At 40.0% G+C, this 14,538-nt stretch overlaps 3 protein-coding genes across 3 annotated transcripts in view; 1 reads left to right on the plus strand and 2 right to left on the minus strand.

Annotated features, from left to right (window-relative positions):
• Positions 1-57: 57 nt before the first annotated feature.
• On the minus strand, positions 58-2,736 carry LOC132794396 (DNA replication licensing factor Mcm7). Its single transcript, XM_060804822.1, has 5 exons — positions 2,576-2,736; positions 2,143-2,512; positions 1,581-2,082; positions 461-1,518; positions 58-399 (listed from the first exon to the last, which is right to left on the minus strand). The coding sequence occupies exons 1-5, from the start codon at positions 2,604-2,606 to the stop codon at positions 198-200; spliced, it is 2,163 nt and encodes a 720-aa protein (XP_060660805.1). The 5' UTR covers positions 2,607-2,736; the 3' UTR covers positions 58-197.
• Positions 2,737-3,186: 450 nt separating this feature from the next.
• The window catches only part of LOC132794397 (division abnormally delayed protein), a 74,575-nt gene continuing 63,223 nt past the window's right edge, over positions 3,187-14,538 (minus strand). Inside the window, exons 3-9 of the mRNA XM_060804824.1 lie at positions 8,235-8,358; positions 7,720-8,175; positions 7,469-7,658; positions 6,511-6,683; positions 5,772-5,973; positions 5,576-5,711; positions 3,187-5,512 (exon numbers count right to left, since the gene is read on the minus strand). Coding sequence (XP_060660807.1) covers positions 5,355-5,512; positions 5,576-5,711; positions 5,772-5,973; positions 6,511-6,683; positions 7,469-7,658; positions 7,720-8,175; positions 8,235-8,358 — 1,439 coding nt within the window. The 3' untranslated portion in view covers positions 3,187-5,354. The remainder of the gene's footprint in view (positions 5,513-5,575; positions 5,712-5,771; positions 5,974-6,510; positions 6,684-7,468; positions 7,659-7,719; positions 8,176-8,234; positions 8,359-14,538) is intronic.
• Positions 6,022-6,505, plus strand: LOC132794398 (uncharacterized). Its single transcript, XM_060804825.1, has 2 exons — positions 6,022-6,209; positions 6,273-6,505. The coding sequence occupies exons 1-2, from the start codon at positions 6,126-6,128 to the stop codon at positions 6,417-6,419; spliced, it is 231 nt and encodes a 76-aa protein (XP_060660808.1). The 5' UTR covers positions 6,022-6,125; the 3' UTR covers positions 6,420-6,505.

The following is a 14,538-nucleotide window of genomic DNA, read 5'->3' on the forward strand; positions in this document are numbered from 1 at the left end:
AAGTCAATTTATGCATGTGAAATATTAATGGAAACTTTTGCACAAAATTGCGAAATATATTTTTAAATAAATTTGTTGATGAGAATTCTTGTGTAATATAATGATTGTATGTAAATGGGAACATTTGAGAGACATGAATGCTTACAGGCTACAAGTAGAAATAGATAAAATGATTGGCAATTGATTGAAGCGTCTGTTTACATAAATGTAATCTTGGTGCGGCCCATGTTGACCTGCCACACGTTGAGTTCTTCGTAGTCATCGATGCATTTGTCCACCTGGTCGGGTTTGAAGCCCTTTGTAGTGCAGCGATCCATGATGTCGGCAATCTTAACCGCTTTGCCCGATCCAGCCAACTCGCGTACGATGGCAAAGATGCGATCCGAAGTGTTGGGAACACTGTAAAGAAAACGTGATTAATAACGATTGGAATACTTTTAAGTTAATCCTTAAGACTTACTGTCCCTTTTGGTGCTCGTGTATCTGGTTGAGCGAATCCTTGGACATCTCCAGCAAACGCAGCGCCTCTGAAACATCATCCTTCTCCACGCGATCGGAGAGACGTAGACGTGCCAAAGCCGTCGAGAGACGCAGAATGCCGAGCAGATTACGAGCCGATGTGAAGGTCATGTCCTTCTGGTTGCGCGCCTCGCGACGCAGCTCCACATAGGCGCCCACAATGTACTCGGTGAGCTCGTCGGGAATGGTTGGATTCTTGCGCTTGCACAGATTAATGTAGCGTCGCATCAGATTCATGTCCAGCGACTTGATGCGCGACGGCGGCTGCTTGCTGTGGCTGTGCACATACGTAATGTGCTTGGCCAGCCGCAAATCATTGTCACGATCCGGTTTATCCTGAATGAGCCACAGCAAATCGAAACGCGACAACAAAGCGGCAGGCAACTGAATGTTTTGCTCCACCGTGCGACGTGGATTGTAACGACCAAAGGCAGGATTGGCTGCTGCCAAGATGGAAACACGCGCATTCAGTGTGGTCATGATGCCTGCTTTGGCAATGGAGATGGTCTGCTGTTCCATCACCTCGTGAATAGCTGTACGATCCGCATCCGCCATTTTATCGAACTCGTCAATGCAGCAGACGCCCTGATCAGCCAACACCAAAGCGCCACCCTCGAGCGTCATTTCTCCTGTTAGCGGATCCTTCATGACAGCAGCTGTTAGACCCACGCCTGAGGAACCACGTCCTGTGGTGTACTGCGAACGCACGGCCAGACGACTAATGTAGCCGAGCAGCTGGGATTTGGCCACACCAGGATCGCCCATCAGACATATGTTGATGCTACCACGAATCTTCATGCCATCAGGACGCTTATCGACGCCGCCAACAAGCAACAAAAGCAAAGCCTTCTTTACATCCAAATGACCGTAGATTTCAGGTGCCAAGCTGGTAGCCAGACGCTCATAGAAATCATCCTGGGCCAACTCCTCCAATTCAGCGGGCGTGAGTTCTGCGTCCTTGTCCGAAATGTCGTCGTTTTTGTTGATGCAAATGATGCGCTAAGCAGCAAAGAAAATGGATTAGTTTGCGCAAAGATTGCAAGAGACTGTAAAAAACTTACGTGTGCTTGCAGGAAAGTCTCCGAGAGCAGACCCTGAATCATCTGTGCGAATCCCGTGCGCACCATGGGCAGGAAAACACCCGAGACAAGCACATGATCACCTGGCTGTGCCATGCGCGTCACCTCGCCACGACAGAGCACCGTCATGCTGCGTGGAATGTGGCCAACGGGCACTTGATCGCTGTGCTCCTGCATTTTGATTTCCTGGAACTTGACGAACTTGGAGCCACGCGTCTGCAGATAAAGACGTCCGCCTGCTTTGTTCACACGGCAATCATCCGAAGGACAATCTTGCACAGGAATAAACGACAACGAATTGACGGGCTGATAGGTCTCGGAGCCGCAGCGATCGCAAGTGTAGGTGGCCACCACCATCATTGGCTTCACCTCGGTGCAGCGGGTGACAATGCCACGCACTGTGACCAGTTTGCCAATCTGCTGTGCCTTCACTTCGCGGATGGAGTGCGCCTTCTCTGTAGACTGTGGCTTGAAACCAACCTCACTGCAAACAGAGAAAGTACACTTTATGAAATGCTCCTCTTTCACAACTTTTCGGACTTACAATCGCTTCATCAGCTCGGTGGGGAAGGCGTTGCGTTCATCGCGCTGCTCCATGGGATTGCGCGTGCGTGCATCCATCATCAAGCGATGCTCGATATACACATCAAGCGCATCCTTTGCGTGCACCTCTTGTTGTTTGTAGCTGGGCAGTAGCTCGGCAATCACATCACTGAAAATGGCCGCATAGCGTCGACAATTCTCAATCACAGCCTCGGCGAGACTCTCATTGAATTCAGCCAGATCATCTAGATCGATGGTGATGAGCACTTGTTCACGATGCGCCAGCTTGACGAGTTGCGAACCATAAACAAACTCCTTTTTGCCATCGTCGTCACATTTGCAGAATTCGGCCAAAAAGGTTTTGATCGATTCTACGTGGAATTTGTTTGATGTTTATCATTTGTTCTTTAATTTTTTGCAGCTGCTTTTCTTACCTCTGTCTTGAGCGTAGTCTCGGCGTGCCATTTGTGTAGATTTTTATGGAATTAAAAACAAAGCGGGATAACTTTACTCTTTGGATGTAAGCAACAAAATGCAAGCAAGAGATGCAACAAAACAAGCGTTTCCCGCTTGCCGACTGCGTCCGCGTTATGCTCGCTTCGCGCCTTTTTTGCGATATTGCCGATAGTTTTCCGCGATACTTTCCAACACTGTGAGTTTGAAAATGCCAAGGTTGCCAGATCTTAATACCTTTATGCTGATTTTGTACTCAATAATTATTCTATTTATTCAATGTTTCGAAAATGTTGAGATATTTATTTAAAAATAAACATTTACTTTAAATCGTTATCTTTCAACCCAAATTCTCACAATAACCTTGGCTTTTACAAGAGTTGGCAGCATCTTTGATTTAGCTCATATGAACTAACTCCGTGGTGGCAGCGCTGTGAAATGAATAAACTTGGCGCCCAATGGTTTAAATTCAAATATTGACGTTTATTTGCATTTAAATGAGGATTACAAAAGTATTTCATAGAAATTGCAAATATACAACGTGGCATTAGTCATGCTGTCAATAAATATTTGGACTTGCAGTTCATGTTCATTTTGTTTTTGTTACATAATAATTATTTATTGGTTTTTAGGCGTCTAAAAAGTAGTACATTTAATTTTTTTTGTGCACATTTTGCATTGGTTATCATCATCGAATAGAGTCACACAAGATGCTTTTCTCATATAGCACATTGCATTTTGTTTTGCTGTTGTTGCGGTCGGTATACATAAGTTACAGTATAATATGTTGTGTTTACGTTTAACTTAAATATTATTAATCACATGCAATAGTTAAATAATAAAAATAATAATTATACATAGTTTAACATACACATAATATTTATGGGACCGCCAACGATATCGTTGTTGCTCTTGTTGTTTATATTTTGTGGTTGTCCCTACGATCGTTAGTTGCTATCAATCAATAATAGTATGTTTATATTATATATATTTTTTATTTATATATAAGTAGATCAATTTGTTTGTATGTGTGTGTTTGTGTTATTAGCGTTATCAAGTATTATATATCCAATTATCATTTGTTATTTAATTATCATTTATCATTTGTTAATTGGCTACTAACTAAATTTCTTCTTGCTCACATCGAACTTTTGCTTTTTACACATTACACGCTAGATTGTTACACTTTACTTTACTTTACTTTATATATATATAATATTTATATATATTTATATGTATTTAAATTTCGCTTAATTTTTTATGTATTTTCTTTATCTGTATTTCTTTAAACTTATTTTTTAGAGTGTCGCCTGCATCGTTTTAATTTTTTGTTGTTTCTCTTGCAACACAAAAATGTTCAATTTGTGAATTTAGTTAGTTTAGTTACTAAAGTAGTACTAAAGTTAATAAACATCTACAGCATTTGCAAAGTGTGGTAAGTGTAAGTGTTTTGTTTTTGTCAAGAGGCATTTGGCTTGATCAAAATCTGAATCTGAATTTCGAATGCAAGCTCAGTTCTCATCTGATCTGATATCCGAAGTGATCATCAAATCGAACAACTTAAATTAACAATCTGATTCGTAGTTTCATTTTCCCCCGTATTTGATGCATTTGATGACATTCATTTCAATTTTTACCTCAAATGGTTTGTTCATTTCGGTTTTTTCTTTTGTTTTTGTTTATATTTCATATAATTAATTTAAATAATTCTACATATTAGATGTATAGATTTTCATCGTTTCATGCGTATAAAGCTGTAAGTCTTCTAGTTTTTATTTTCCCAAAAAGTGCGTTAACTCAACTAAATTCCATTTTTTGCATTCCGGTTTTTGTTAGTTTTCTATTCTTTGAGCTCTCTTAAATGTTGACAACAATAATTCGCTTCGATTCTATTCTTCAATAACAACATTCACTGCACTTTAGCTAACATATTTAAATTCTGTTTTTGTTTAATTTTATTACGTATTTTCTCTCTCTCTCTTGCTATTGCGCGATTTCTCTCTCTCTTGATTTATGCATAACAGCAACTATTTAATTACACCAAAAAGGAACAATTCGCTTTGAACATTGAGCTGTATATTAATTATGTATAGTTATTTTCTTTTCTTCTTTTTTTTTTTTGTTGTATAGATCTATGTATGTATATGATTTGAAGAACACGTATCTGAATGAGTTTTGAGCCTATTATTGCTGTTAATATTTTGTAATTTTGTTTTATTTTTCTTTTCTGCAAACCTCCAACACATTTTATATGGCACAAAAAATCTGTTAAGATTCTGAGTTGAGGTTTAACGGAGCTCAATTGCAATTATTTGTGTGATTCATTTGTTTTTATTTCCAGAGCGGGAAAGCTAGAAGAGTTTGGAAACGCCTAAAACACAGTGAGAGACGTTCCACATCTTTTTTTTTTATCATTTTTGTTTTTTAACTGCATATCTGTTATTCTTTTTTGTTTTTTTTTTGGGTATTCTCTGAAGATTGTGGTTGCATTTCAAACGCGCTTCGTGATTGCAAAGTGGTTGCTCTTAGTGGGCTAATAAATTAATGGTAACAACTTAAGAATTATCCAAATAATTAATCAATTAATTCAATCAATTAATTACTTGCGTCGAACTTTGTGCGCGCTCAATTTGCTTTGCCATTCATACATATATATAGAATATATATATATTTTTAGTATATATATAGATATCTTGTATATTTATATACTTGTAAATATTTATGATTTGTTTTTTGGGATTTTGGGTTACTGCTGCTGCTTTAACTACAACTACTGTAGAGTGTGACTAGAGTGAGCAGCACGCTGAACGTCAAGCTGATCGTCAGCCCGCTGGCTGCACCCTTCGATGGGTCTTCCCTGGCGTTTTCATTGTCTGTGATCGGCGTGGTGCCAGCTGGATTATAGAAAGTCGAAGGACCTGCAAGAAGCAAGATAAATTTGAGTATATTCTTTATACAAAATATGTATAGTTTTTTCTTACCATCGCCTGAACCATCGCCGGAGGCATGAATGCCATATTCCTCATCGTCATCGTTGATCTGACTGCTGCCACCGCCCGAACCCTCGTGTCCCATATCGCTCTGCACATCGTGCATGGGCGGACTGGCCACAGGTGCCTAAAGAAAAGTTAACTCCAGTTAATAAAAGTATCTTAAAAAAGTATCTTTGCAACTTACGCCAATGCTCTGACGTATCTTGTTCAGCTTGTCGGCCAGCACATTGAGCTGACCCATCTCCGACTCCTTCTCCCATGGCACCTCGGGATTGTAGCGCTGTGTATCCGTGCTCGGTGTCATCAGCAGCTGTGTGTAATCACCCACGCGATTGCCCGTCCAACACATATGATCGTCGGTCTGCGTGTAATCCTCATCACAGTAGCTGGAGAAAATAAATAAATGAAAAAACTCAGTTAGCTTGGCTTTTTATTTAATTTACTTTACTTTGGCTAGCTCATCTAAACAAAACGCTTTTAATACCCCAAACAAAAATTCTACATAATAAATAATTTTAAAAAAGAAAAACGTTTGAAGATGTTCAAGGAACTTGTAGTGTTTGTGCACACAGCAGTTCGCAACTTCTTCCTGATGCGTCCAACTGCAGTTGGGCCACGTGGAGTAAGTAATTAAAGTTCCTCAACTATTTATACTTTTATATTTTTACTATATCTCTTAATGTAGAGCGCGTGTCGTGTCGTTGTTAAGAACAGTTGGTGGGCAAACATTGTGTTCTTTATTGCCATCTTCACGCCGCTCTACGTCTGCCTGCTGAAGGATGTGCTAGGACTCTTGCGTGACGTTAACTACAAGATCAACCGGGGCAATTAGAAACGAATCTCTGCTTCCTCTCTAGTTAAATGTGTTTCTGATACTCCTAAATACATTTCAAGTTTTTGTGGCATCGTCTTAATACACTTACTTGTCCACAATGTTGGTGAAGAACTTCTTCGACTTCTCGATGGTCGACAGGAAGTGCACGAGAGCTGCATCTGGCGGCAAAGCCCATTTGACGCTGTTGTGTTGTTGCAAGGTATCCGGTGCCTCGCCCGTCAGCGGTGGCAACAGATTGGGGGAGCCGCATGTTTTCTTCACCTGAAATTGCACATAGAGAGAATATAGAGAATAGAGACATCAGTTGAGCTGCTTTAGTTATGATGCAAAATGATAATTGCTGCCATTTATGCACGTGCCACGTTGTGTTGCATGTAAATGGCAACGCGATGCGTCTCGCTGCATAAAGTTCCAGCTAATTGAATATTTTAAATGCATTTCGACATTGCAATTACATGAAGGGGACACAACTCTAATTAAACGTTGTCCACTCACGAAACTGATTTGCTACACACGATCAAACTGGTTGCCGGCTACAAGCCAAGGCTTCGTCATAAAATTCATTTAAAATGTTCATAAATTAAAGCGCAATTACAGGCTGCGCGTCCTTGGAGCTGCAAGCGGAAATATGCTGCAAAATCAGGCTGATTAATACCCTAGGTAAGTCGAGTGAGTTCGAATGTGAGAAATCCGGTAACGATTTTCAATAAAACCATGTTCTAAAAATATGACAATTTAATATACCAGAAAATACTAAAATATGCCGATATTTGGTATTTCGATTAAGTACTACTACAAAATTATAGATTCTGATCAAGAATAAATATATAATATTTAATTTAGGGGGTCGAAGTTTTCTCCTTTATATTTCCTGCATGCTCATAGTTATAATCCCCTTTTAAATTCGGGTAGTGATTATAAAAATATATAAAATTAATATACCGTAAAATACTAAAATATATATGTATATTGATATACTAATACTTCAACCGATTACACACATTTCTTGCATGCACAGTTTCAATAGCCTGTCACATTTAGCTCACCTTTTTCTCCAGCTCTGCACCATTTTCCATGGCCTTCATGATGGCCTCTGACAACTTGGTGTCCAGCTGCTTGATGACAGCCATGATGCCGCTCTCAGAGCGTATGTGATTGGACACCAGATTGTCCAAGGCTTCCGCCACGCTAGTCCAAGGTTTGTCCAGCACACCGGAGAACTGCGCCGAACAGCCGCTGAAATGTTAAGGGAAAGTTTAGCATACAGAATTATTAATATAACAGTCTTCAAACTTACCGCATCACATTCATGCAGTAGCTGTAGCAGAGCTTTGGTCTGCTATGCTCTGTATGTCCGTTGCAGTTGGGACAATAATACATTTTGAGCAGATGCAGCTTGCAGGTGTCTGTCAAACGTTCGCCATACAACGCATCCATTTCACTGATCACCTCGGCACTCTGGATCAACGCATTCATAAAGATATTGGACATGTGAACGCTCTGGAGCAGTGTGCTTTGCACATCCTTGGGTATCTGGCCAAAGGGTTGCAGATCATCGAAGTTGTGCTTCAGACAATTGATGTAATCCTCGTGCAGTTCGCCGTAGTTATTCTTCGACAGATGCACTCCATGATGATAGGCAACGGGAAAGAGTTGCTCGAAGAACTTGTGCAGCGCATCCTCCAAATTGCTCTGACTATTTAGTATGCTATTGCCTTGGCCATTGCTATAGTTGGACGTGTATTTCAGGTGACTGTTTGGAAGAAGAAAATGTATTATATTTGAGGCAAAGAAAACACATTTAATACGTACTTTATGAGTTCCGTGTAGAGCTGATGAATCAGTTGCTGTGCCAGCGGCACCATTCGGCTGTAGACTTTCGAGAAAATTGTGAGTGTCTTGTTCTCTGACTGCTCGGCTAGCTCGAGGACGTGACCTAAAGAGAAGGAGAAAGAGACAGAGAGTGGGAGAAAAGATTATTGTTGGTTCTGCATTGTGTAGCGCATAATTTAATCACTGTCTGCTGTTTGCACAAGTTCTTTTCAGTTTGGGGATTTGCCGCGTCCGAGTTTCGGCACGAGTTAAATGGTCTGTCTGGGATTTGTTACCAAAAAGTTAAACTTATTGTGCTCGAGCTCGAGAGCTTTTAGTTAATTAAATCAAATTGATGTGCACAGATTTCTGAATGAGAAATACCGAGACGACTTTTGGATAATTGGCTAGAACGAAACATCGCATTTATTTATGGAATTATTTTAAACAATTCCAATCAGTGATGGCTCATTAATCGCAGCACTTCGTTTGTTGTTGGCAAGCAAATCAATCGACAGCCAATCAACAAATCTCCACAAAATATCAAGTTGAGAATGCTAATCACACGTCGCACACAAACGACAAAAAAAAAACGCCACAAAATAATCTGTCAAAGTGTCAGCGAAATTTGTCTCGACTGGATACGTAAAAAAGAGAGATAGATATATACATATATATGTATATTGATTGGACATCGATACGGCTTGCAACACGCGACGCGACTCAACTCAACTCGACTCGCAACGCAAAGTTTGCCTCGTCATTATCGCAGCTAATACGCCGATTACAAATGCCGAAATCGATTGTCAATTTGGTAAATCTGCATACACACAAACACTCAACACACACACACACATGCCTTCTCGCCTGTCACGCTGTCAATTTGTTGTGCGAGATTTCGTCGCTGTTTGCCACACTCCCCCCCCTTCGTCCGCTGCTGAAGCGTGGCAAATTCTAAATTGCAATCTGATGTTTTTGTGTTTTCTGTGGCTCGCTGAGATTCGGCTTTCAAATAAAAGTGTCAATCTTTTTGTTAATTGGCAAATGCCAACAGCAACAACAACAATAACAACCACAAGTAGTAGAAAAAGAAAAAAAAGAAGACGAACAACAACATTCACACACATTTCAAGTTCTTTGCTCATCGTTAAAGCTTGAGGCATTTCCGCTCTCAGCCTTGAGTTCTGTGTTTCTTTTGCTTTTTTTTTAGGGGATTGGCTTTATCGGCTATTGGTCTTTGATGCGTCAGAGCTTAAACCCTTTTTTTTGCCTTCGCTAATTAGCAGTTTTGGTCAGCTAAACATATTTTGTCAATTGCGCAGGAAGTAATCGAGAGATGCTCATAAAGCAATTACAATTACAATTGCAGTTGTTCAATTGAAAAAAAGCCAAAGGAAGCAGCAATTAATATCTCTACTTCACTTGCCACTTGCAGCAACTAATTGTGAACGAAGTTCACTTGTTAAAGGCAGCAGATAACATACAAACCAAACCCATAGAGTAAGCTACTGTGTTGACAGCTCTCTGTGGAGCAGTGTCAGTGTCAGTGACAACCGCAAAGGCAACTAGTAGCAAAACTTGTCAGTTGCATTGAAAACTGAACTGCAATATTATTCACTTCACAAAACTGTTTACATTTACAGTGTAGTGTTTAGCTGCTGCTCATTTGACACCAAAATGGACATTTACTAGCGTGAGTACATACGCTGCGTATACTTGATATTATTGCAGCTGCTTTGTCGGCTTAATGCGAGCAATTAAGTTGAGGTTTTCACATCGCCCACACATTCACACACTCAGAGAGTTGCTATCCGGTTGTTCATATCCGGCAACCTACATGCAACTCTCTATATATAGTATTTATATCTAGCTAGAAATGTTGGCTGTAGTTTGTTTCACCTTAGGGCAGTCGTGCTCTAAGTGTTTGCTGTGTGCCTCAACTAATTGCAATTTGTGTGTGCAACTCTCTAAGTGTGTGTGTGTTTCTCTTTAGGTTCTGGTAATTAACAGAGGTACTTGATTATTGTTTTGGGTCTGACCAAAGCAGTTATAGCTGCCACTAGTAAATGGGAAATGGGAGTGGGAATGGGAATGAGAGCTGCAAATGGATTTCCCAATGAAACATGAAAATTTCATTAGACTAAAGGTTTTCTTTTACTACCTCTCTCTCTTCCATGTACTTTGTCACACATATGATGGCCAAAAACGGACAATGAAATTGAATTAGACAAAGCTCAATGCTCAGTGCTCAATACTCCAGGTTTGAAGCCAAGCCCACGCCGTAAGTTGAACAATTTCCATTCAACATTGAAGTTGTAGTTGTTCTAAGGCATGTGCTAGGCTTCATTGCTTTATTAGAAGCACGGGGAAGAAGGCAAACTAACTGGGATTAGCATGGCTGCACATCCACAGGTTCTAGATTCAACACACACACAACAACACACACACAAAGTCAGCGACCGGTTCCGCGCCTCGGGCTTAGCCACAGCCCCAAAAAGGCGCACACACTTGCGACTCCTTTCCCTTCCCTCCCGAATCCCTTGCTCCTCAACTTCTGCTCGGCCGGCAGATGCGACGAAGCCAGCGAGTTGGCGGCGTTGTTCCTCTGTGTTTTTGTTTCCCACGCCAAGGCAAATATGCAGGAACAGCCCACAGGTTTAGTTTTATTTTTGCCCGCTTTTTGCCGCTCTTTTTTATTTTCTTCTCTGGATCTCTGTTTTTATACCCGCTATCCACAGGGTAGAAGAGTATTATAACTTTGTGCCTGCAGGAAATATACGTAAAAAGCAGAAGGCTGTGTCTCTGACCCTATAAAGTATATATATTTTTTATCAGTCTGTCCGTCTGTCTGTCTGTTCGTCGCTATGAACACCTAGATCTCAGAGACTATTAGAGATTTCAAACTTCCGTTCTCCCAAATATATAAAAATTGATATAGCAAATCATTTTGTCATTTTGAGGGTAGGGCGGTGAATTTTTGTACAGACAATAATAACTATACAATTTATAATTCCTAAGAATTTGATTTCGATCAGATAAAAATTGTAAAAATTATTTAAGAAATTCTTTTATTTTGAGCTCTATGGTATATTTTGAATGAACTATGTTTATCAACATATCAAATAAAGCCTTCGGTACTTTTTTACTGTTTTCGGTATATTACTTTGGTATTTTAAAGTTTAGTACTATATCAATATACCAAATGTAGCCTTTGCTATACTTATACTACATTTGCTGCATATTAATGTGGTATATTTTAAAAATAATATCGCACTGTGTGGCTTTTATTCAAAATGTGCAGTATCTCACGGTCGAGCACACTCGACTTCGGCTTTCTTACTTGTTTTTTATTATTTTCATTTTGGTGTTTTTTACTTGTGCGCTGCGCTTCGGCTGCGTTCCTGTGCGGATATTACAATTTTAGTATCTGCCGCTTTTTTTCCTTTTTTTGTTGTTTTTTTATTTGCATTTTATATGCATGTATTTCTTGATTTGCCTAGCCCCAGTCGTAGTCGCAGTCGTAGTCGTAGTCGTTGTCCTCAGTCCCCAGTTGTGTCTCTTTCGCCACTTCAACTTTAGTTTTGCTAGCCGCATTTAGTTTCATTTTTAGCTGTGCGGCAAGTTTCGCCTCCTTTTGCCGCACACTGGTTCGACATTGATTGGATGATTTTGAAGGTGGATCTCGCATAATTATAAGTTCTCTTTATGCTATGTGCTGTTTGCTATCTGCTGTGGCAGCGATAATTGCTGGTATCTTTGCCTTAACATCGATGCTCGCCACACTGTGCCGAGGCACTTTAAGTGCCTTGTATTGTAACTAGCTATCTGCAGGCAGGCGTGCCAACTTGGCACGCCCCTCCAGAGATGTAACAGCAACAGCCACAGCTATGGCCATAAGACAACTTCTTGACTCAGCCAACTCGGCCACTCCAACAGCTGTGCAGAGCAGAGACTCTTCTCTATATCTCATGGCTGCTTTTGCTCTGCTCTGCTCTGATGCCACAATGTCAAAGTAATTGGATGACTTTTCCATTGCGGCCACTTGCAACTCGTGACTCTTGACAATATTTTTTTTTCGTTGTTGTTGCTGCTTGAGCGCATATGCATCAATTGTCAATGGCAATGTCTCCTCTATGCTACCTCAAAATCATCTCTACTAGAAATCTAACCCCATTTGGCTAATTAGAACAGCACAAAAAAACATTTTGTTAGCAAAAGCAAATTATTAATGCTTGCGGTCTGCGGTAGACAAAATGGCTCCGATGATTGTTTGCTTTTTTCGTTTTTGGAGGGCAATTAACGAAACCTGTTCAGCACTTGTCGTCGTGAGTTTATAAATATTATGCATGCGCCTTTAAATGGCGTTCACAATAATTAATCGCGTGCAACAAAATTTATTGTTATTGTCCGAGAAATTCATTCAGAAATCGAAGCTGCAGCACCAAGGTCACAAATTAATACACAACATATTTAAATGAACTAACAAATGTAATAAACATAAAACTTAATCTTGATTTCTTTATGGCATAGAGAACAAGTTTGAAGCGGAGCTTTAAAGCGCTATTTCTTTGATGATGACGATGATCGTAATGCCAAAGCATTTTGTTTGGCTGAAATCCGTGGCTTAGTCTCCCGTTCTAGTTGAAAGTAATGACACAACGCAACGGCAACTCGTAGTAGAGACATCCGACTAAGCAACTATCTAACAGCTTCACTTTGTGACAAGCGAACAAACAAAAGCAGTTAACAAACGATGACGGCCAAAAACCACTTTGAGCGTACAGCAGCAACATCAACAGCAGCAGCAACAACGAGAGGCAATTCCTTTGGCTTTAGCGTTAAGCACGAGATATGGCCAAGTTAAGAAATAACAAAAGAGCGAAGCAGCTGAGGAAGGCGAAGCAAAGTTGCGACTTATGAAAGTGCACGCATTGCATTGTTGTCATCGTTGTTGTTGCAGCGTATTGGCAAAAATAAAATGCAACATAAAAAAGGGTGCAAAAGTTGCGCTGTGGTGGCAGACAGCCAAAGCCGAAGCCAAAGCTGCTGCTGCTGCTGTGTTTGGGGCTGATCAGTAAGTCAGCATTTGTGGAACTTTTTTATGCAGGCGCACGCCCATTTAGCGGGAACTTGGCAAGCAACAAACAGCCAGCGCGACGCATTAAGTGGAGAAGTGGTAAGTGCATTGGAGCCATGCCCAAAAAAAAAAATACAGCAAGCGAGCGAGCGAGCGAGAGTGAGGGCATAATTCGTAAGCTGCGAAACGTGTTTACACACGCAAATACTTGCTTAAAAATAATACGGAACATGCATTCAAACAAAAGCACAGGGAAGAAGCGACAACGTGCAGAGCAGTGCAGAAAAAAACAAAACAAAGCATACAACAATACAAACAACAATCAGCCGAGCAGGAAACGGAAAGAAGTTCAGGCGAAGCAGAGGAAAGAGCTGCATATGCCACGCACTCCAGTTCTTCTTGTTGTTGCCACTAAATAGAAATATGCATTTTGCTTTTTTTTATACAATCGTATTTTATGCGTAAACGCCGCAAGCAACAGCAGCAGCATAAAAGAGAAATACATGTGTAAGTACGATGCATAAAGTTTTATAGTTGCGCATCTGCGATATTACGCATACGCACGGTCGCACCACTTGAGAGCTAAATCAATTTTTATGGCTTGCTTGCTGAAGACGACATGTAAAATAAATGTGTAATAAATACTTTAACAGCACAGTAACCCTTGTTTCAATTACTACAAATTATTGTCTATAATTGATGTTGAGCAAATTGTTTGTCGTGCATAAATTGTGCAAATATTAATTAACTATGCAGCCGGCCATTAAATCAACATCATAAAAACTGTGCCTCGTTATACTACATACTATTTTAAATACACCCCACATATTTACGATGTATGTAGTTTTTTTCTTTTTGCTATTTTTTGCGCGTTTGTCGTCAGTCAATCATAAAACACGCGCATTACCTTTATTTGCTATTGCTTTGTTGCAAATGGTTAGTTTGACTCGTTGCATACACATGTATGTATTATTAAACACACACATTCATAAATGTATAATTGTATGTTTATAGTATATAGTGCTTGCATATGTATAATAATTGCATTTCAGTTAAATGACTTTGTTGATTGCATATTAATGCGATTTTATATTTGAATTTAACGTGCGCAAACTGAATTTCAAACACTTGCCAATACAATATGCGAAAGAAGCGAAAGTGCCTCAAGGTCTGTTGCTGGAGATCTATAGATTAACGTTAGATAACGACGAATAACGATTTACAGAT

The sequence above is a fragment of the Drosophila nasuta genome, chromosome 3 (genome assembly GCF_023558535.2).
Source record: "Drosophila nasuta strain 15112-1781.00 chromosome 3, ASM2355853v1, whole genome shotgun sequence".
Classification (NCBI taxonomy): domain Eukaryota; kingdom Metazoa; phylum Arthropoda; class Insecta; order Diptera; family Drosophilidae; genus Drosophila; species Drosophila nasuta.

Excerpts from the sequence above, each read along its gene's own strand:
- LOC132794396 (XM_060804822.1), bottom strand. The coding sequence starts at position 2,606 with ATGGCACGCCGAGACTACGCTCAAGACAGAG. Across the intron at positions 2,513-2,575 it reads AGACTACGCTCAAGACAGAG|AATCGATCAAAACCTTTTTG; the intron begins GTAAGAAAAGCA and ends AATTCCACGTAG. Across the intron at positions 2,083-2,142 it reads ACCGAGCTGATGAAGCGATT|TGAGGTTGGTTTCAAGCCAC; the intron begins GTAAGTCCGAAA and ends CTCTGTTTGCAG.
- LOC132794398 (XM_060804825.1), top strand. The coding sequence starts at position 6,126 with ATGTTCAAGGAACTTGTAGTGTTTGTGCACACAGCAGTTCGCAACTTC. Across the intron at positions 6,210-6,272 it reads CTGCAGTTGGGCCACGTGGA|AGCGCGTGTCGTGTCGTTGT; the intron begins GTAAGTAATTAA and ends CTCTTAATGTAG.